Here is a 21,763-nt window from a genome sequence, read left to right on the forward strand (position 1 = left end):
GACAGAATATCTTAGACTGATTCCTTTTTTCTTTTTGTGGAACTTCACATGACTTTTAATTTATTAGTATTATTACTACTATTATTTTGATGCAGGGTCTCTCTACCCCAGGCTGACCGGGAACTCACTCTATATCCCCCTACTTCAGCCTCCTAAGATTACAGATGTGAGTCACTACATCTGACTTTTCACGTGACTGACTTATTTATTTGTTTACTTTGGGGTGTGGGGAAGAGAATGGCGCACCAGGGCCTCCAGCCACTGCAAATGAACTCCAGATGCATGCGCCACCACCTTGTGCATCTGGCTTACATGGGTCCTGGGGAATTGAATCTGGGTCCTTCGGCTTTGCAAATGCCTTAACTGCTAAGCCATCTGTTGCAGTCAGGTTTGCATTGCTGCCAGAAAACACTTGATCAACTTGTGAGGGAAAAGGGGTTTATTTTGGCATACAGGCTCAAGGGGAAGCTCCACGATGGCAGGGAAAACAATGACATGAGCAGAGGGTGGACATCACCCTCTGGCCAACATAAGGAGGACCATAGCAACAATAGAGTGTGCCAAACACTGGCATGGGGAAACTGACTATAATACCCTAACCCACTCCCAACAATACACCGCCTCCGGGAGGTGCTAATTCCCAAATCTCCATCAGCTGGGAACCTAGCATTCAGAGCACTGAAGTTTATGGGGACACCTGGATCAAACCACCACACCATCTGCCCAGCCCGACTTTTAAAATTAAATGAAAAACTTATGCCTCTGACTTAAATTCAATTTCTTCTAAGTACTCTAGCCAGTTTTTTGTATGTCCTTGTGGGAAAGTCATTGAAACACTCATCTGCAACGACTTTTCTTTGAAAAGGAATTATTCTCATAGCATACACATGTTCTACAACAATGGGACTTTTAAAAATAAATCTGTTTAATTCCTCTTAAGTGAAAATTACCTGTGCCATTGGATTTCTGGAAGTCACGTTTGGATGTGATGTTGGTGAGAATTTCTGTGCAGAGCATTGGTGGGAGTGTCACCTTTCCTTTCCTGAATTCTCTCTCTTAAAACTGATCGTTGTTAAGAGGCGGAAACAAGTAGCGATGCTTGTTAGGCTTACTTTTAAGTTGTAAATTATTTTCAAATATTTGAGCATTGAAATTAAAAATAATTGACTGTTTGCAGTCCTAATTCCATTGACTGTGTTTTTATGTTTCCTGTGCAAGTCAGTTGATGTGTATACATCTGTTTTATTTCATCTGTTCACTTGTTCTTTTGCGACAGAGCCTTGAATTCACTGTGTAGCCCAGGCTGGCCTCACACTTGGAGCAATCCTGCCTCAGCCTCCCCCATGCTCAGATTACAAGTGTGCGCCACTATGTCCATCTTGTACTTCGACTTCATTTTGTTTGTTTTAACGGGCTGGGGTCTGTAGCTGAGTACTCTGCTCTATATCATACACATACAGCAGGTGCACACGCGATGTGCATGTGTATAGAGGATAGTCTCGGGTGTCACTCCTCAGGAATGCTGGCCACTTTTGCTTTGCTTTGAGATGGCATCAGTTATTTGCCTGGATTTTACCCCGTAGGCTACATGGGCTGCTTTCCCAGTGCTGGGATTCCAAGCAAAAATGCCTACCGTTTTTACATGGGTGCTGGGGATTGAACTCGGGTCCTCATGCTTGCGAGGCAGGCACTTTTCCAGTCGAGCTATCTCATCATCTTACCCTTTCCTCCATATTTTTCCATTTGTATTGTTTTGTATAACCTTTTACCTCTTCTGCTCTTAAAAATACATATTGATTGCGCTGGAGATATGGCTTAGCAGTTAAGGCGCTTCCCTGCAAAGCCAAAAGAGGATTCCCCAGGACTCATGTAAGCCAGCTGCACAAGGTGGCGCATGTGTCTGGAGTTTGTTTGTAGTGGCTAGTGGCCCTGGTGTGGTCTCTACCTCTCTCTGCCTCTTTCTCTCTCAAATAAATAAAAAATTGAGTAATCTCTTTTCCTTGTGGTTGTGTAAAAATGATGTTGCTGGGCTGGAGAGATGGCTCAGTGTTTAAAGGAACTTGCTTGCAAAGCTTGACAGCTTGGGCTTGATTTACTGGTACCCACATAAAGCCAGATGCACGAAGTACTATATGCATCTGGAGTTCGTTTGCAGGGACAGGAAGCCCTGGCATACCCATACTCACTCTTTTTCTGTATCTCCAATAAATAAAAATATAAAAACTAATGTTCTTGTTTTATAATTTGCAAAGAAGTGGACATTTGAGTCTGCAGATGTTCCTTGAGAACACTTGATGTGTTATCCACGTAGGCTGCCTCCCCCAGGAGGAAAGTTCCCTCAGTGTCGGTGACTACGCTGACAGCCGGGCATTTTCACATGTCAGCCAGGGCTGCCGGGGAGGAGAGAGGACAAGGGCAGAGGCTGCTGTGTGCTCTAACCTGTTGCTGCACTGTTCAGCAAGTTACTTGCCTCAGTGTTCTCCGATACATACACATTTATGACTTGAATCAGAATAAATTTCTCACCAGGGCTCCCAGAGCACTTACCTAGGGAACCTCCTTTTGCTTGCATCCAGATGGGAAGGAAACTACAGAAGCCATCTCATTTTCTTCAGAATGTGATATTGAAAGGAATACGAAGTATTAAAACAGCCATTTTTAAAGTAAAATACAGATGTAAGGAATGATTTCTTGGGGCTGGAAATGTGACATCATTGCTAGAGTGCTTGCTTGGCCCGCAGGAACCCTGTGCTCCTCAGCATACACGGGGTGCAGTGGGGCACGTCTGTCATCCCAGCTGAAGATCAGAATTCTATGACATCCCCAGTTACGTAGCAAGTTTGAAGCCATCCTAGGCCACATGAGATTCTGTCTCAAATCACTCAACCCATAATTTCTTTATGTTTTCCATTAGTTTATGTCTCTGTAAAAACCTCCATTGACTTCAGATCACATTCATTATTTTTGGGTTTGAATATCTACTTTATTTGTAGCGTCTTTCATGTAAGTACTAAACTGTTTACTTTTTAACAAATATATTTTATTTATTTGAAAGAGAGAGAAAGAATGGGTATGCCAGGGTCTCCACTGCGAACAAACTTCAGATGCATGCGCCACCTTGTGCATCTGGCTTATGTGGGTCTTGGAGAATTGAACCGCGGTCCTTTGTCTTTGCAGGCAAATGCCTTAACCGTTAAGCAATCTCCCCAGCCCTAAACTGTTCAGTTTTTAAAACACATTTCATGTGAAAATTTTATCTTCTTTGAGAGGTTTTTATCTCACATGCTAAGCATACAGTGAGTTTTTTTTCTCACCCATACACATGATTGACTTTCTGGCCATATCACATAAAGAGAATCACGTACTGTGAGGTCTTACTGGTCGAGAGAGTTCTTGACTCTCCTTTCAGAATACAACTCAAATCCCGCCAGTTTTCACCACCTCTGCTCTTCCTGCAGGCTGGGCAGCACCATAGCTTCTGGTGTGTGGTGTTTGCCTTCTAGTCCACCCTCTTTGCCTGTCTTTTCTGCCTTCAGGTAGCAGCCAGAGTGATCCCTCCTGGCCCAGGTTGAGTCTCACTCTAGCCCAGGCTGGCCTTGAACTCACAGCGATCCTCCTACCTCTGCCCCCGAGTGCTGGGATTGAAGACGTCTGTACTACTACTGGCTAGACTGATTATTTTTTTAAATGACATAAGTCACTATTCAAAACTTTCCAGTGACCAAAAAAAAAAAAAAATCAATGCCAGACATCTTTAATCCCAGCACTCAGGAGGCAGAGGTAGGAGGATTGTTGTGAGTTTGAGGCCACCCTGAGACTACAGAGTGAATTCCAGGTCAGCCTGGGCTAGAGCAAGACCCTACTTGATAAAACAAACAAAGGTATAATTCATATACCATAAGATACACCTTTTTGAAGTATATGGTTTGATAACTTCTAATATTTTTTTGTTTATTTTTATTTATTTATTTGAGAGTGACAGAGAGAAAGAGAGAGAGAGAGGGAGAGAATGGACACTCCAGGGCTTTGAGCCACTGCAAATGAACTCCAGATGCGTGCGCCCCCTTGTGCATCTGGCTAATGTGGGTCCTGTGGAATCGAGCCTCAAACCGGGCTCCTTAGGCTTCACAGGCAAGCGTTTAACCGCTAAGCCATCTCTCCAGCCCAACTTCTAATATTTTCATGGGGTTGCACAACCAATTTCCAGGACATTTCATCACTCCAGAAGTAGCCCTGTGCCCCTCGACAGTTGCTCCCCTTCTCTGTCCTGAAGCCTACCACAACTACTGGTCTGATTATTGCTTGCCTCAGTGGCCTTGGAAGTTAACATCTGACTTCCTCGCTCTGGCCTTGGACAAGGTGGCTGCTCTCTGTGTGTAGGTTCTGGAGCACAAGGGTCCATGTCATCCGGGAGTTCAGCAGAAGAGGAGGAATTTTAGCCCTCACCCCACACCTGAGTCAGAACACATCAGGGATCGAGCCCTGTCCTTGCCAAGGTCTTGGAACCTCTGGTTCATAATGATGTCTTCCCATTGCTTGCTTGAATTAGTCTCCTGTGAGCCTTCCTCCTCTTCCCTCTGCAGTGACCTTCCTCATCCTCTCTTCAAGGCCTTCACATTTGTTTCCTGTGCATGAAGTATTCTCCCAGACCTTGTGGGGGGGGGGCTTGAAGCCCCATTTCATTTAGATGGTGGCTGCCTCACCATAGTAGAGGGAGGACTTGTGCTGGCACTTTGTTCCCCCACAACAGGGGGAACCCCATTTGCTTTCCTTTCCCTCTCCTTGGGCCTCAGGAGAGAGACTTCTGCACACTGCCTTGGTGCACCATTGCTGTGTGGCCTCTCTTTGGGTTTGCCCAGTGGGGTGGAGGAGGACAGGAGAGAGCGGGGCCAGCTTGGGCGGGTGAGTCCCCTGGCTCTGCCCTGTCGGTTTGCTGTGTCCTTCTCCACACAGCCGGTACACTTGCGGGTTCCTATTTTCCCAGCTCCCCTCCCCCCCCACATTTTGTGCAGGCTAGCTATTTAACAAAGATTATTTTTGTATTAGATTGTGTATTCATTCTCTGTCACACACATACCTTTTGTGCAGCGCTAACAATTTAACAGATTGCTTTTATACTAGATTGCGTATTCATTCTCTTTCACACACACAGACACATTTTGTGCAGTGTTAGCTATTTAACAAAGATTAATTTTACATTAGAATCTGTTCCATAGATATCTGTAATTTTTTAATTTGTGGAAAGCATGTTAAAACCGAAGTAGGGTGACTGTAGCAGGTTTTTAGCTACAGAAATGATAGGACACTTATTTCAGAATATATAGTTTTGCTGTGTACCACATATAAGACCACGTAGCAATATCTAAATGGAAACGTAGCTGTGAAACAAACCAGGGGGCTGAGGTGATGTGGGCAGGAGTTACTCTGAGAGACAGAGCTCGTGACACTGACACAATTGGCGCCGTGTGCTGATGAGGAATGTGACTCAAGATAACACATGGCTGGAAGCTCCGGCTGGGAGGAAGTCATCTTTAGTTTGCATCCTGGCTCTGCCATTTGTGGCAGTTACCTTCTCGTTGCTGACACAGAGCACCTGACCAAGAGTATCTTGTGGGAGGAAAGGGTTTATTTTGCCTTATAAACTTGAGAGGACGCTCCCTGGTGGCATGAGAAGACGTGGCGCGAGCAGAGGTTAACAGTACCTCCCACGTCAGGTGGACAGCAGCTGCAGGAGAGTGAGACAGCAAACACTGGCAAACTGAGAGTTTAAAAGCTTCAAGGTCCACTCCCAGCAACACATCTCCCTTTCAGTAAAGCTCTACCTCCCGAGGTGCCATCAATTGGGAACAAACCTAACATTCAAAGCATATGATTGGGGATACCTAATTCAACCCACCACACATTTACTAGCTATGTGACTTGGGCAAGTTACTTAATCTCTGTAAAGTGCAGTACTGTCTGGAGGATTCAATGCATATTGTGTACTTGTCACCTACTAGGCACAGTTCTGGGTGTTGGAGGCACAACAATGAACTGAAGATAAAACCCTTAACTCTTATATTCTAGTATGCATCAGATTATCAAACGAATTAAATAACTATAAGGAATAGTGCCCTTGTGACTCAAAATATAGGAACTAAGCAGAGGGAGTGAGCTAGTAGAGAGAGAGAGGGAGGGTGGGCGGGCGAGCGAGTGTGACAGCGAGCATTTAGTGTTGGAATTTTAGGTGGGGTGACCAGGGAAGACTGAGGGGATGACAGTTGCATAAGGACATGAAGGAAATGAGGAAGCGTGTGATGCTGACTCATGGGAAGAGCATGCCAAACAGGAGCAGCAAGTGCAAAGCTCCTAGGTGGACACATGCCTGGTGTGCTTGTAGAGCAGCAGAGGACCCTGGCGGAGCAGACTCCGGGTAAGTGGAGTAAGGGGTCGGAAGGTGAGGAGCAGTGCTGTCGTCCAGACAGGCCACATGGGATCTTGAAGGCTCTGGTCAGTGTTGGCTTTTTTCTGTAAACACTGTTTACATGTCAGCTCTTTGAAAACATACAGGCTCATTTTAAAGATGAGTTTTTCAGAGAGGTGCCCTTTCCCAAGAGTGTCCAATATTGAGCATATGTGTGATTTAAATTAGATCTTCTGTCTGAGAATCTACTGAAATGCTGTTGCTGTGTTAGCATGAAGAGCTTCAGTACAATTACTGAAGTCACAGAACTACTGTTTAGACACAGGAGAAGTAAGGTCAGCCTAAGCACTTTCTGTTCTTACGAGTGTTAAGCCCATGGGGAAGTACCCCGAGGAAGGAATGCATCTCCCTTCATTTCTATAATTATGCGTTTAAATAAATGGAGCTATTGGTTTTCAGGAAACTAAAAGACCAGATTTTTGGGTGACTGGTTATTTCCTAATATTTTCTTCCTGTAAGGGACAACTTGAAGAGTATAAAGCAGAACGGATTTATACCCTGACCTTCTTGTTTCTGTTTCCAGGGAAATCATTTCTCAGTCTTTTTCTTCATTGATGAAGAGAAAATAATACCTGTTCTGTTTGTCAGAGAGTTGATTTAGGTTTGTGAGATAATGTGTGTGAAAGTACTCTGCAAGCTGAAGTACAAAGGTGCTATTGTGTAACATGTAACATAATCCTTTGTTGGTACAGTGTGTTTTGTATGCACTGTGTATTTCGTGTTAGTGCAATTTAATAAACATCAACTCTCATATATACAGTGTAGATGGTTACTGTTTTTGAAGTGATAAACTTCAAAGAAACTTTCCTGTAGTGGGCAATATGAAGAAGTACCACTGTGTTAGTTATTTACTCATTGCTAGGACAAAATACCTTGCCAGAAGCAGCCTACGGAAGGAAAAGGTTTATTTAAGGTCACAGTTTTGAGAGGAAATTTCATCATAGAGGGGCAGGCATGGCAGGAGCAGATGTTGACTCACATCATGGGGAGCAGGCATGGCAGGAGTAGATGGCTGGTCACATTATGGGGGGCAGACATGGGAGGAGCAGACGGCTGGCTCACATCGTGGAGGGGCAGACATGGCAGGAGCAGATGGCTCGCTCACATCATGGAGGGGCAGACATGGCAGGAGCAGATGGCTGGCTCACATCATGGGGGGCAGGCATGGCAGGAGCAGACGGCTGACTCACATCATGGAGGGCAGACATGGCAGGAGCAGATGCTGGCTCACATCATGGAGGGCAGACATGGCAGGAGCAGATGCTGGCTCACATCATGGAGGGGCAGGCATGGCAGGAGCAGACGCTGACTCACATCATGGGGGGCAGGCATGGCAGGAGTAGACGGCTGGCTCACATCATGGAGGGCAGACATGGCAGGAGCAGATGCTGACTCACATCATGGGGTGCAGGCATGGCAGGAGCAGATGCTGGCTCACATCATGGAGGGGCAGGCATGGCAGGAGCAGACGCTGGCTCACATCATGGGGTGCAGGCATGGCAGGAGCAGACGGCTGGCTCACATCATGGATGGCATGGCAGGAGCAGATGCTGGCTCACATCATGGATGGCATGGCAGGAGCAGACGGCTGGCTAATACTTTTACATCAGCAGGGAGGAAGTAGAGAGGGCAAATATCAAGTAGGGCTAAACTAACAACTCAAGGCACTCCACCCCAGTGACATACTTCCTCCAGCAAGCCCGTTCTCCCCAGAGGCTCCACAGCCTTCTTGAACAACTGAGGATTAAGCATTCAGCCACATGAGGCTGCTGGACATTTTGCATTCAACCCCCACCCCAACACACACATACACAGTTAGTACAAAAGTGTGATTTGTCCATTATTGAACGTGTTGGGTATTTTTGACCCAACTAGCAGCAAGAGTAGAATTCTGTGAGCTTTAGTTAATCTTTAATTTTTTTAAGACTATGATTTTTATGTAATAAGTTTTAAGTGCTCCTTTGTTGGCTAAATTGAAACCTTGGGACTACAATTTTGTGGCACAGCTTATGAGAATACACAGAGCCTGATGGACAGCTCACAATGGGGTGCTAATGGACAGCTCACAGTGGGGTGCTACAGCAGTTTTTCCATTCATGTGTGTTATTTATTTTAACGGTATCTACTTCTAATTCTTCTGGTACCTTGAATGTGATAGGTATTTACTCATTGCTGGGACAGAATACCTTGCCAGAAGCAGCTTACAGAAGGAAAGGGTTTATTTCAGGTCACAGCTTTTAGGGGAAATTTCATCATTGTTGGGAGATGTTGTTGTAAAGTGTGGAGATGAAGATGAAGGAAGAGCACGGAGGTTGTGCTCTTTCTCTTGCCTGTCTCCTTTACACTCACTGAATCTCGTGGCCCGGCATGATATCTGAGTCAGGTCCATCACCATCCCCACTCCAGTATGGCCTTTTCACAAAAACCCCAATGCTGCCTGATCTCGGCTCTGGGAGAGTGAGTAAAAGGGAGGCAGAGAGACTGTTGGCAGACCCCATGACTGTTAGAGTGAGTCTTTATGTCATTGTTATTACAGTGTTTTTCAGTAGTCATACACCTAAACTTTTCTTTGTGTTCAGCATAGTCTAATTAATTATTATTATTATTTTGTTTTGTTTTTTCAGGTTGGGTCTCACTGTAGCCCAGGATGACCTGGAATTTATTTTGTAGTCTCAGAGTAGCTTTGAACTCATGGCGATACTCCTGTCTCTGCCTCCTGAGTGCTGGTATTAAAGGAGTGTGCCACCATCTGGCTTTAGTCTAATTATTTTATTTTATTTTATTTTTTTTAATTTATTTATTTGAGAGCGACAGACACAGAGCGAAAGACAGATAGAGGGAGAGAGAGAGAATGGGCGCGCCAGGGCTTCCAGCCTCTGCAAACGAACTCCAGACACGTGCGCCCCCTTGTGCATCTGGCTAACGTGGGACCTGGGGAACCGAGCCTCGAACCGGGGTCCTTAGGCTTCACAGGCAAGCGCTTAACCGCTAAGCCATCTCTCCAGCCCTAGTCTAATTATTTTAAAAAGTAGTTTTTTTTTTTTTAAAAAAAAAAAAAGAAAAGAAAAAAAAAAGTAGTGTTTTAGGACTGGAGGGATGACTTAGCGGTTCAGGCACTTACCTGCAAAGCCAAAAGACCCAGGTTCAATTTTCCAGGACCCATGTAAGCCAGATGCCCAAGATGGTGCATGCGTCTGGAGTTCATTTGCAGTGGTTAGTGGCCTTGGCATGCCATTCTGTCTCTCTCTCTGTCACTCTTTGTTTCAAATAAATAAGTATATATATGCATATATACATACATACATACATATATATATATTTTTTTAAATTTATTTTAAGACATATCTTAGTCTGTCAAGTTTATGTCCCATAGTCTTTGTATTCTTTGAGTAGGGTTTTATGTATAAAATCAGCATATAATCTGAAAGGATTCATGGAAAGGTTTATTTGGAGTATGGGGCTGAGTACATAAAACTGGCAGAAAAGATTTCTGCCTGAACTCGTGTGACTGTCCTGCCAGGCTTCCTGGAACTCAGCAGCAGGTTTTGCCTGGGGGAGGTCTGGTCCGAGTACGCCCCCCTCAGCCAGAGACAGCCAGGTTGTTCCGTGCACATTGATACCCTCAACTGAGATGACTTAGGGGATGGGATCAAAGGCAAATGGCATTCTGGCAGACCGGACTGCTGACAGTTTTTCTCTCTTTTAGATGTTTCTGACCGTGTACCTCAGTAACAGCGAGCAGCACTTCACCGAAGTTCCCGTCACCCCGGAGACCATCTGCAGAGATGTGGTGGACCTGTGCAAGGAGCCCGGCGAGAGCGACTGCCATTTGGCAGAAGTGTGGTGTGGCTCTGGTAGGAGATCCAGCTTTCTGCTTTTCTTCCACTGTCTTTGATGACTTTTGGGTTCTGACGGTGCACTGTGTGTGAGGATTCGGGTCCACCCACAAACAATATAGTAGCTTGTGCATCAGGAGCTGGTGGTCTTGCTGCAGTGTAGCTCTTTAAATTCTATTTGAGAGAGAAATGGAGGGAAGAAGGGAGGGAGAAAGAGAGAGAGAACATGGGCCTTCAGGCACTGTAAACAAACTCCAAACTCCAGACACTTGTGCATCTGGTTTACCTGGGTCCTAGGGAATCAAACCTGGGTCCTTTGGCTTTGTAGGCAAATGCCTTAACCGCTAAGCCATATTTCCGGCAGCTTTTTTGTGACATGAGGTCTTTGTTGTTTGCTTTCTCTGCAACAAAATGAAATCACTGCAGCATAAATGTCACAGGACAGATAGCAGATGGGCCAGGTGGCAGCTTCTGTTATGGTCAAATATTTGGTGCTCAGTATTTTTTACATGTTTAAGCTTTCCTTAACTAGGAATTTGAAGCGTTGCTCTCTTTCTTCCTTTCCTTCTTCTTGTTTCCTCCCCTTTCATCTTCTCCCTTCCTCACAATCACAGAAAAGAAAGAGGAGGGGAAGGAAGGATCCACCCCAGAGCCTTGCTAGGCAAACACTTTACCACTGAGCTGTGTCCCTAGCTCACACCTCCCTTTCACTGTTGGTAGGTTTTAAGGGGAGGCTGTTCATGGCTAAGAAACTGTAGTGGCAGGAGGCAGCGGTGATGTCACGGACAGCGTTGTAAGCTTTGAACTCAGGTCTTCAGGACAGTTCTGTGGAGCTCTGAAATGGGACAGCCTGCTTTCTTTGGCCCTATATGAGTTTGTGATGTAGGAGTCATTTTCATCATTTCTATTTTATTAGGCAACTGGGGTCAACTCCCACTGTTCCTTTTCCTCCTCTGGGGGCGGGGCCAGATACTATTCTCAAAGTTATCTCATCAAGTTTTTATGGTTTTGCAAAACTGATAGCTGACAACTGAGGTTTGGTTTGAATTTTTACTTTTCTGATTATATGTGAGGAGGTTGCCAATCTTTTCATTTGTTTCCTGGCCAGGAGGGCCTCCGTGACCTAATAGATTACTCAGACTGTTGAAAAGTGTGCCTATGCTGAGGGAGATGCCACGGAATGAGACTCTTGACAACCGTTTCCTTATTCTATTACCTCAGTTGGGCTTGACATTGATTTTATTTATTTATTTATTTATTTATTTATTTATTTGAGAGAAAGACAGATAGAGGGAGAGAGAGAGAATGGGCGTGCCAGGGCTTCCAGCCTCTGCAAACGAACTCCAGACGCGTGCGCCCCCTTGTGCATCTGGCTAACGTGGGACCTGGGGAACCGAGCCTTGAACCGGGGTCCTTAGGCTTCACAGGCAAGCGCTTAACCGCTAAGCCATCTCTCCAGCCCTTTTTTTTTATGATTTTTTTTTTTAATTTTTAAAAAGATTTATTTTAATTAATTTATTTATTAGAGACAGAGATGGGGAGAGAGAGAGAGAGAATGGGCATGCCAAGGCCTCTAGCCACTGCAAACGAACTCCAGACGCATGTGCCACCAGGTGCATCTGGCTTATGTGGGACCTGGAGAATTGAACCTGGGTCCTTAGGCTTTGGAGGCAAGTGCCTTAACTGCTAAGCCATCTCTCCAGCCCTTCACACTGATTTTTAAGTGTTGAAATCTTGGGAGGGGGCCCGCTCAGTTTTTTCTGAATTCTTTAAATAAAAGAAAAGGTTATCTAAGAGACCAAGTAAGTATTTCCTGTACTCCTTACACAGTTTGCCTCAGGGCAGGTGATAGATGCATTGTCTTTCTCTACCTGTAGATGATAATATTTCTCTTTTCTTGTAGAGCGTCCAGTTGCTGATAATGAGCGAATGTTTGATGTGCTTCAGCGATTAGGAAGCCAGAGGAATGAAGTTCGTTTCTTCCTTCGTCATGAACGCCCCCCTAACAGGGACACTGGTACATACGATTCTGTGAATTTTAGCAAGTCTTTAAGCCTTTATTTTGTGCACTGGAGTAGTTGGGGAGAAAGGCAGGATGAGGAGCCGGGGACTTGGTGAAGTAACGGGGAATAGGAAGTTGACACAGTGGGACAGGTCGCTTCGTCTGGATCAGACTGTCACTGGGAGAGAGAAGCAGGTATGGCTTTGCTTGAAGACAGGAGAGGTTCTTTTTTTTTTTTTTTTTATGTGGCAGGAAGTTGAAAGTCTTGCAAGAAGGAACGCAGGGTTTCCACAGCCCTGATGGAGAGCGTCTCTTAGACAAAAGCAGGGTCCCTCGAGCAGCATAGGGAGGAGAGAAAACTCTGAGATGCGGTTCAGTTTGGGTGTGCTTTCCCTGATGTGGGAGGAACCGTCCTGTGCCAGTGACAGTGGTGATGCTGAGCTGCTGTGGAGTAGAGTGAGCAGCTCGCTGGGAAGAGCCCTGCAGCCAGGCGTCAAAAAAGGAGGCAGATCGACCCAGGGCTGGGGTTTTGCGGACAAACTCTTCCTGGGGGGCAATGGTGAGGAATGGGCACCTATTGGCAAGGTAACATTTAAGTTGGGTAGGGAGGAGGAGAGGATAGGAGCGGGCTGTGGGGAGAGAGTGGACAGGGTTCAGGGACTGTATGTCTGAAAGAGATCAGTGAGCCGATGTAGTGAGAGAGAAAGGAGTGGTCCAAAGGAAGAGTAGCCAGGAGTGGAGGTGCACACCTGTAACCCCAGCACGTGGGAGGCAGAGAATCCAAGCAGGTTTGAGGCCAGCCTGGTCTCCCTAGTGAGGCCTAGGCCAACTGGGGCTTCCTAACAAGACCCTATCTCAGAAAACAACAAGGGACCTAGTGATTGAGCTTGACATTTCAAAGATAAAGCCGTCCAAGTGGTGATTGTTTCATATTTGACCCTGAAAATGCATTTTAATCAGAGACAACTTAGCCATAGAACTGAGAGGCTGGCAGTGGGGAGTCATCAAAAATGAAGGCAGGACTTGGACCTAGGGAGAATAAAGGAGCTAGACGATCTCATTTTCGTGATTGAAGATTGTGCCCTGAGTTTACACATGGGAGGAGGAGTAGAAAGTAACCCTCCACGTGGAGGTTTCTGGGTTGGACATGCCCATCCCTGTGGCTCTGGAGGATGCGAGAACCTTCAGTCTTCTAGAAACCCATAGGTTGAAGCAGGACCTAAAAATGTTGGGATTTTAAAATGAAAATTGACTATTTTTTGGGGAGTGAAAATGTAGGTAACATCTTAGTTGGCATTATAAAATTCCGATTTGTTTTAGTACAAGAGTCCATATGGCCCCTGACCATTAGAAATGACTGCAGTGGGGGTCAGAATTGACCGTGTGGGGAAGAGCTGTCCGTAGGGGTGAGAGGCTTCTCGGGCACAGCTGGGAGTAGAGCTCAGAGTGACCTTGCGTCACCGCCAGGCTGGCTTGCATGCCTTTCAGTGTCCCTGGGGCCTGTAGTTGTATGTTGAATGCACGTTTTATATTCTCCCTGTTTCTTTTGTGCATTTAAATTGACATTGTATTTTATTCTGTATTTACATTACTACATACATCCTTTTCCATTAATAAGTTGAATTTTACCCACTTATCTCTCAGTTCAGATATCATTCTAGGTGCATTATTAATTAATCTCCTAATAGTGCAACATAGAACTTCATTGTCAGTAATGTGAGGAATAAAATGTTAGATAGAAGGGCTATTTTGCCGCAGCGTTTAGATCTGTATAAAGCAGGATAGCTTCATCTGTAGAAGAGTTGTACTCCCCTGTTTAGTTTAAACTGCTAAGGAGTAAAAGGGATTGTTCACATACTCTTTTCTAATTTTAACCAACCAAGGTCTATCACCCTCAGTGTGGATGAAAATATATTTAAAGCTACTCCTGCTTTTTACTCTAGGTAACTGATTATAAGAAGTTCATCAAGTGTTTTCTCTGAGGCAGCAAAAAAAAAAAAAAATACTATTTTTGAATAAAAGCTGTTTTTTTCTTCACAAGAATAATGTGATAAATTACATGAGCCATTTTGTTAGGGAATCAAGCAGTATTTTAAAAATGAAAGAAACGCAGTAGAGTTATGTATTAAACGTGATGCCTGGCTCTGAGGATAAACACGTTCATTATTATTAACAAAAATTCCTTTGTTGTACATTTACTGACAAGTATAATAGACATTTGATTCAAAGAAATTTTTGTCCAAAATTTCTCAGGTACTAATTTTTCTAATTTCTGAAAATTATAGCTATGAATCTATGAAGTGCTCATATTTAAATTGATTTTTTACTTATTCATCTCCCAGTTCAAATGTTGTGCTCTGTGTAGTGTTGGGTGAATTACTGAATAGTTTATATTATTTCTTATATTAGTTCAGGTTCATTTTTTATGATAAATTAATGGTGCTGAGATACTCATATTTTGTTGAAAAATTCTTTTAGCTAAAACGCAGAGTAGTGCTGTTTTTTTTGTTTTGTTTTTCAAGGTAGGGTCTTGCTCTAGCCCAGGGCGACCTGGAATTCACACTCTGTAGTCTCAGGTTGGTCTCGATCTCATAGTGATCATCCTACCTCTGCCTCCAAAGTGCTGGCATTAAAGGCGTGTGCCATGACTGGCGAGTATTATTGTTTTTTAATTACTAAACTAAGAAAAATGGAAATATTTTTCTAGTCACGCACTTGTTATCCCAGGCTGGCCTCAGACTCACTATATAGGATTACCTTGAGCTCTTGTCTCTTGCCCCACTTCTGGGTGGTGGGATTACAGGTGTGCATAGTCATGCTTCTGTTTATGTGGTGCTGGGCGTTGAGCCTAGGGCTTTAGGTATGCTAGACAAACGCTCTACCAGACCGAAATATGTTTCGTAGATAAATGGGAAAGTACTCATAGCATTCTTAATGGATTTTCACAAAATAGCTCACAAGTCAAATAACCAAAACACCATTTGTTCCTTCTTATAGACAAGTTACACTATTAATGAGTAAAGATACATTAATACAAGTTTCCATTATTTCTTTTGCATAGTGGGAGGTATTGAACACGGGGCATCACACATGCTGGGCAGGGTCTTTACCACTGAGCCTTCTTTTACCTTTCAGTTTGAGACAGCTGCCCAGGCTCGCCTTGGGCTTAATTACTCTGTAATGATTAATTTTGTTAGATTTTCCACCTCTGTTTTATGAATCAAGCAGCTGATCTAGTGATTAGTGGCTCGTGGTATTCTTTTTTTTTTTTTTTTTTTTTGGTTTTTCAAGGTAGGGTGTCACTGTAGCCCAGGCCCCAGGCTGACCTGGAAGTCACTCTATAGTCTCAGGGTGGCCTTGAACTCATGGTGATCCTCCTACCTCTGCCTCCTGAGTGCTGGGATGAAAGGCGTGCCACGCCCGGCTTGCTCGTGGTATTCTTTAATGCTAACTATTCACTCTTCACTCAGCTTTCCACAACAGGCTGAATTATGAGACCTAAGCTCCAGTGGTATTAGAAAATAGTTTAAGAATATGTGCAACTTAAGTATCAAACAGCAGTATTAACAGAACTCAGAAACTGCTATTTACAGCTGCTGTTGACTGTAGTGTTGACATATGGTTTTTGAATTTGTTTAGTGAGTGGACCAAGATCTCAGGATCCAAGTCTGAAAAGAAATGGTGTAAAAGTTCCTGGTGAACATCGAAGAAAGGAAAATGGCGTAAGTGGTCCTTGTTACTCACGTCTTACATGCCACGGTGACACTGATGTTTTAGCCTTGGAGTGTCTGTCATTGTTTTCTTGTTGTTTGCTGGATCAGGGACACCCCCTTCTATAGGTTATTCTAAATTTATTTCATAAGCATTTTATCTCTTCATGGCTATTACTCCAAGAAGCTAGATGCTGATATACCAGAAATTCAAGTTTGAAGATGTAATTATTTTTTTGGCGCTTTTATTTGTTGTTGTAAGCACTTTTAGAAGATTGGGAATTAGACATTAAGTTTTTGCTATTGTATATGAATTTAAGTAAGTACTTTGTTATGCTATGAAGGTGTTCTTTTCAGAGCTCAACCTACCCAGTCCTTCCTTTCCTTCCCTCTTCCCCTTTTCCCCCAGGTAGAGTCTCCCTTTAGCCCAAGCTAACCTGGAACTCACTCTGTAGTTCCAGGCTGGCTTCCAGCTTATAGTGATAACTCTGCTTCTCAGTACTTCTGGGATCAAAGGCTTGCGCCCCCATGCCTGTTCCCTCTCCCCCTTCTTCTTTTTTTAATAAGTGTGTGGATATATACCCATATACTCTGCTCTGTATGTGTGATTTCTGAGGACTGCCTCCAGGTGTTTCTCCTCCTGTACCTTGCTTGAGACAGGGTCTCCCTCGTTTTTGCCCCACTGTGTGGGTACTAGACTAGGTGGCCACAATCTTCTGGATTCTTCTGGCTCCATCTCCCATTACTGTAGCTGCGTTGGGATCAAAGAGGCATGCATTACTTTGTGGCGGCTTTATAAGGATGCTGGGGTATTTAACTCTTCTGCCAGGCTTGCAAGCAAGTGCCCTTAACCACAGTCATCTTTCTAGTACCCAGAACTCAAAAATTTCAGTGTTATTGGAGATTAGTTAAATTACATTTCTCTTCTTTATAGTTAATTTATGTTAGAATTCAGATAACCCAAAGTCCCATTTGTTCCTCCTCTGCATTTCCTCAAGTTCTTTCTGTTTCTGCTCTTTGGTCTTACAGTTAGCTGTCTTACCATAATGCAAGGTTAATGCTGGGATTGCAAAAATTGTCTTGGCCATTAGCAGAATTTAAAACAAAGGCTTTATTGAAGTATAATTGAGATAGAATAAACTGGGTGTCTGTGTCCCCTCCCCCCTCGTTATTTGGCAGGCTTAGAACTCGGTGTAGACCCCAGGCTAGTCTTGAATTTGTAGCAGTTCTCTGGCCTCTGCCTCCTGAGTGCTGCTGCTGGAATTACAGGCCTGACCCACCATATTCAGCCTTAAATTTTATTTTGGCTCCTCTTGCCCTAGCCTCACAAGTAGCTTGGATTACAGGCCTGTACCCCCATGCCTAGCAAGTGCTGGTATATTTTTGAATAATGTTCTGATAACTGTATTCTCTGCATTCTTCATACCCCAGTGCTATGTTTAATATGACCAGACACTATACTAATGTAATTAACTACAGGACAAAGTTACTCTAAATTGTTCTATGTGTGTCCCTATTTAAACTAGTTAATTTAAAGCTTATAACTTAATAGATGTTATTCTGCGTGATAGTATGTTTTACATATTAATAAGTCAACCCAGCAAATATTAATGTAAAAATTAATGGAATAGGAGAATGTCTAACATTGCTATAATTGGCTCATCCGAAACTTTTTTTATTTTTAAAAATATTTTATTTATTTATGAGAGAGAGAAGGAGGGAAGGAGAGAAAGAGAAGGGCCACTCTGGGGCCTCCAGCCCCTGCAAACGGAATCCAGATGCATGCGCCACCCTGTGCATCTGCCTCTACGTGGGCACTGGGAAATTGAACTCAGGTTGTTAGGCTCTGCAGGCAAGCGCCTTAACCACTGAGCCATCTCTCTAGCCCCTCATCTGAAACTTGTTTAAAAAAAATGTTTTTCTATATTTGCGAGGAGAGAGAGAAAGAAAGGACATGCCAAGGGCTTTAGCCATTGCAAACGAACCCCAGATGCATGTACCACTTTGTGCATCTGGCTTTATGTGGGTACTAGGGAATTGAATCTGGGCCAGCAGGCTTTTCAAGCAAGTGCCTTCAATTGTTGAGCTATCTCCCCAACCCTGAAAAAAGTTAAAAAAAAAAAAAAAGTTTGGAGAGAGAGAGAGAGAGCATGGACATTTTGGGATTCCTGCCTCTGCAGACAAACTCAAGATAAATGCACCACCTCATGTATGTGGCTTTACATGGGTATTAGGGAATCACATGTGGGCTGGCTGGTTTTGCAAGCACAAGCCTTTACCTGCCAAGCCATCCTCCTAGCCCATCATCTTAAACTTAAAAAAAAACTTTTTAAATTTTATTTATTTGAGAGAGAGAGAAAGAGGCTGATAGAGAGAGAATGGGCTTGCAGGGCCTTTATCCACTGTAAATGAACTCCAGACTCAAGCGCTACCTTGTCTATCTGGCTTACATGGTCTTGGGGAATCAAACCTACATTCTTTGGCTTTATAGGCAAGCACTTTACTTTAATAAGCCATCTCTCCAGCCCTGAAAGTAAGTTTTAGTAAGCTTCAGAGGGTGGAATCTTTGTGATCATAGTACAGAGGATGTTTTATTGTAGGTTAATAGTCCCAGGATGGATCTGACACTCACTGAACTTCAGGAAATGGCTTCTCGCCAGCAGCAGCAGATTGAGGCCCAGCAGCAGATGCTGGCCACCAAGGTAAGTCTTGGCAGCCTGGCGCTGTAGACGTGAGGCTGTTCTCAGGCCCCGGGTCACCTGCTGTGGTGCTTGTCTTTCCCATACTTGAGCATTTTGTGGAAATCTCTGTGTCGTTCCCGTGTTCAGGATTTGCCTGACCCCTCATTCCCTCTTCCCTACCCCTTCTCCTCAAGTCTGGTTCTCTCTGTTCCCAGGCTGGCCTGAACCTCTTGGGCTCAAGGAACCCTCCTGCCTCAGCTTTATGAATAGCTAACCTCAGTCCCCCCGCTTTGCTTGGTCTGATTCCTCATTTTGATGAAAGCTACTTAACCTGTATTGGGAGTCAGTGAACTAGAGCTCCAAGAAGAGCTTTGTTTAGCGGCTGGCAGCCACTGGACTCCAGTAAGAGCCACTTTAAAATTTACAAATGTTAACACTGTCTCCACCCCTCGTCCTCCCCCTTCACTTGGCACCAATAAAATACAGCGCTGTCCTTGAGCAAGGGAAATTACTGTAAGAAACCTCTCCGTTAACCGTTAGCTGTCACCTTAGTCCTGCTGCTGCGCCTCCTGCCAGCTGTAGGCTTGCGCTCTAAAGCGGGTGCCGCGGGGCTTTTTGCTAGGCCTGTAGTGAAACTCTGGGGCTTTAGGGCTAGGCTTCCTCTGCGGCAGTTCCTCGCCTCTGCTTTATGAGTAGTCACAGATGGGCGTGCTTTGTTCCCGTAAAACTTCACTTATAAAATCTGCAAGCTGGATTCGGCCTGTAGGCTCTAGCTTGTCTGCCCCTCGTCCACACACACAGGATCCTTAACTGACCAGTCTTCTGTGACGGTAAGCTGCCTGAGTCTGAGATAGGGTCGATCGTGTGTGGGTTGCCTGTCAGGGCTTTGAAGTGTGGCCAGGAAATCTTTTAGGTGGCTCTCAGCATGACCGTGCCCTTCTGTGTCAGACTCTCTGGATTCCTGTGCATTCACTTCTGTTTGTAGTAACAGGCACTGGCGTTTTCAAAGTCATGTGGCTCATTGCTTCCCAAGCTTTAGTAGGCGCGTGAATCACCTTGGGGTCTAGTTGAAAGTGCATGCTGCTGATTCCGAGGCAATGAGTTGCGAGTCTGAGAAGCTGCATTTCTAGAACAGGGCAGCCGATGCCTGTGACAGTGAGTGGTGAGGACGTGCAGTCAGATGCAGAGGTGTCGCAGAGGAAATGTCCAGCCTCAGGGTCCTCACCTTTTAAAGTTACACCGTGTTACTTCTTTGTTTTAGGCATATTGACTTGAGACATTTAACTTGGCTTATAGAGTATGTGACTCTGTCACTCAGTTAAAAATTGTAATGAAAACGTAATTTTAAATTACATAGTTACAGTTTTCTGAAGGTATTACTACTTTGGCTCTTTCCAGTTCCTATTTATGGCCTAAATACTGTATAAGATTTACATTTCAAGCCACGCATGGTAATGCACACCTTTGATCTCAGCACTTGGGAGGCAGAGGTAGAAGGATCACTGTGAGTTTAAGGCCAGCCTGGAACTACAGAATGAGATCCAGGTCAGCCTGGGCCTAGAGTAAGACCCTACCGTGGAAAAAAAAAAAGTTCACTTACTTTATTTCATTAGTCTTTGCCACTGTGACAAGCAGTTGCTCTTCCTCGTCCCCCATCTTACAGACGATGCAACAGATGCGTGTACCTGGCAAGGCTATGCAATTTGTCTCACAGGTGATGTGGAGGGGAGCTGGGTTAGAATTTAAATTTGAATGTCCTCCTCTGCATTTAGCCACTTATACTGCCTCTCACTTCAACCTATCCTTATTTATTTACTGTTAGAGAGAGAGAGAGAGAGAGAGGGAGGAAGGGAGGGAAGGAATTAGGTGCACCGGAGCCTCCAGGCACTGCAAATGCACTCATGATGCATGTAACACCTTGTGTATCTGGCTTACATGGATACTGAGGAACCAAACCTGGGTCCTTAGGCTTAATAGGCAAGTGCCTTAACCGCCAAGCCATCTGTTCAGCCCATAAATTCCTTCTTAAAGTTAGCCTATTAAAAGCAGTACTTCATGAGAACTAGTTCAAGGATCACTGCTTGCTTGCTGTATAGAAACCACTTGTATTAAAAATACTAGTTCGTGGGCTGGAGAGATGGCTCAGTAGTTAAAGTGCTTCCTGCGTAAGCATGAGGGCCTGGGGGACCCTGAGTTCAAATTCCCCAGAACCCACATAATCAGCTGGTTCTGGCCATGCACATTTGTAACTCCCATTTGTGGGGAGCTGAATCAGGAGAATCACGGGGCCTCACAGAAACAGAAAGCCCTGGAATCAGTGAAGAGACTCCACGTAAAGGAAGCGAGCTGACGAGCAGGGGAGGGGACCCGGCACGCTCGCTCCTCTGCGTTTGCGTGCTCATGGGCACCTTCAGCACACACGTTGACTTGCACCACACCTACCGTACATACCACACCATACCTGACTACACACACGTAAAAAAATAGTACTTCATAGGCCATATTACTCAGTCCAAGAGCTTTGTAGGGCGGGCTCGGGAGTATGCATTGTAGCATTGCTCAGGCGCCTGTGGTGGCGACACAGGCCACGTGGGGAGAGTAGAGCCCCAGTGCGGGGTGCTGCGACCTCAGCAGCTCGGGTGGAGGGAGACTCCTTTGCGGGTAGCGCTGCGTCTGTTTGGATGATAGGCCCGTGACTGCTTCCTTTTCCCAACCTTTAGGAACAACGCCTAAAGTTTTTGAAGCAGCAAGATCAGCGCCAGCAGCAGCAAGCTGCTGAGCAGGAGAAGCTCAAGCGGCTCAGGGAAATAGCTGAGAACCAGGAAGCCAAGCTGAAGGAAGTGAGAGCCCTCAAAGGCCGCGTGGAGCAGAAGAGGCTGAGCAACGGGAGGCTGGGTAGGTTGCTCTCGGTGAGCTGGGAGAGAAGACTGCAGTGACCAAGAGCCAAGGGGGGGGGGGGGAGTTTGTTCTGATTTGTAGCAACAACTCTTTGTAAACTTAGAAAAAATTTATTTGAAACACTGCAATACATTGCTTCATTGCAGTTTCGATGTTGAGTGTTCATTCGGTTG

General features: G+C 44.8%; 1 protein-coding gene across 2 annotated transcripts in view; it reads left to right on the forward strand.

Moving 5' to 3' along the window:
• Positions 1–21,763, forward strand: part of Tp53bp2 (tumor protein p53 binding protein 2) — a 64,385-nt gene that overhangs the window by 17,071 nt on the left and 25,551 nt on the right. For both annotated transcript variants that reach the window (XM_004653242.2, XM_045138158.1), the window contains exons 2-6: positions 10,170–10,317; positions 12,203–12,316; positions 15,941–16,023; positions 18,612–18,713; positions 21,413–21,587. In XM_004653242.2, coding sequence (XP_004653299.2) covers positions 10,170–10,317; positions 12,203–12,316; positions 15,941–16,023; positions 18,612–18,713; positions 21,413–21,587 — 622 coding nt within the window. The remainder of the gene's footprint in view (positions 1–10,169; positions 10,318–12,202; positions 12,317–15,940; positions 16,024–18,611; positions 18,714–21,412; positions 21,588–21,763) is intronic.

Source organism: Jaculus jaculus, chromosome 1 (assembly GCF_020740685.1).
Source record: "Jaculus jaculus isolate mJacJac1 chromosome 1, mJacJac1.mat.Y.cur, whole genome shotgun sequence".
Lineage (NCBI taxonomy): Eukaryota > Metazoa > Chordata > Mammalia > Rodentia > Dipodidae > Jaculus > Jaculus jaculus.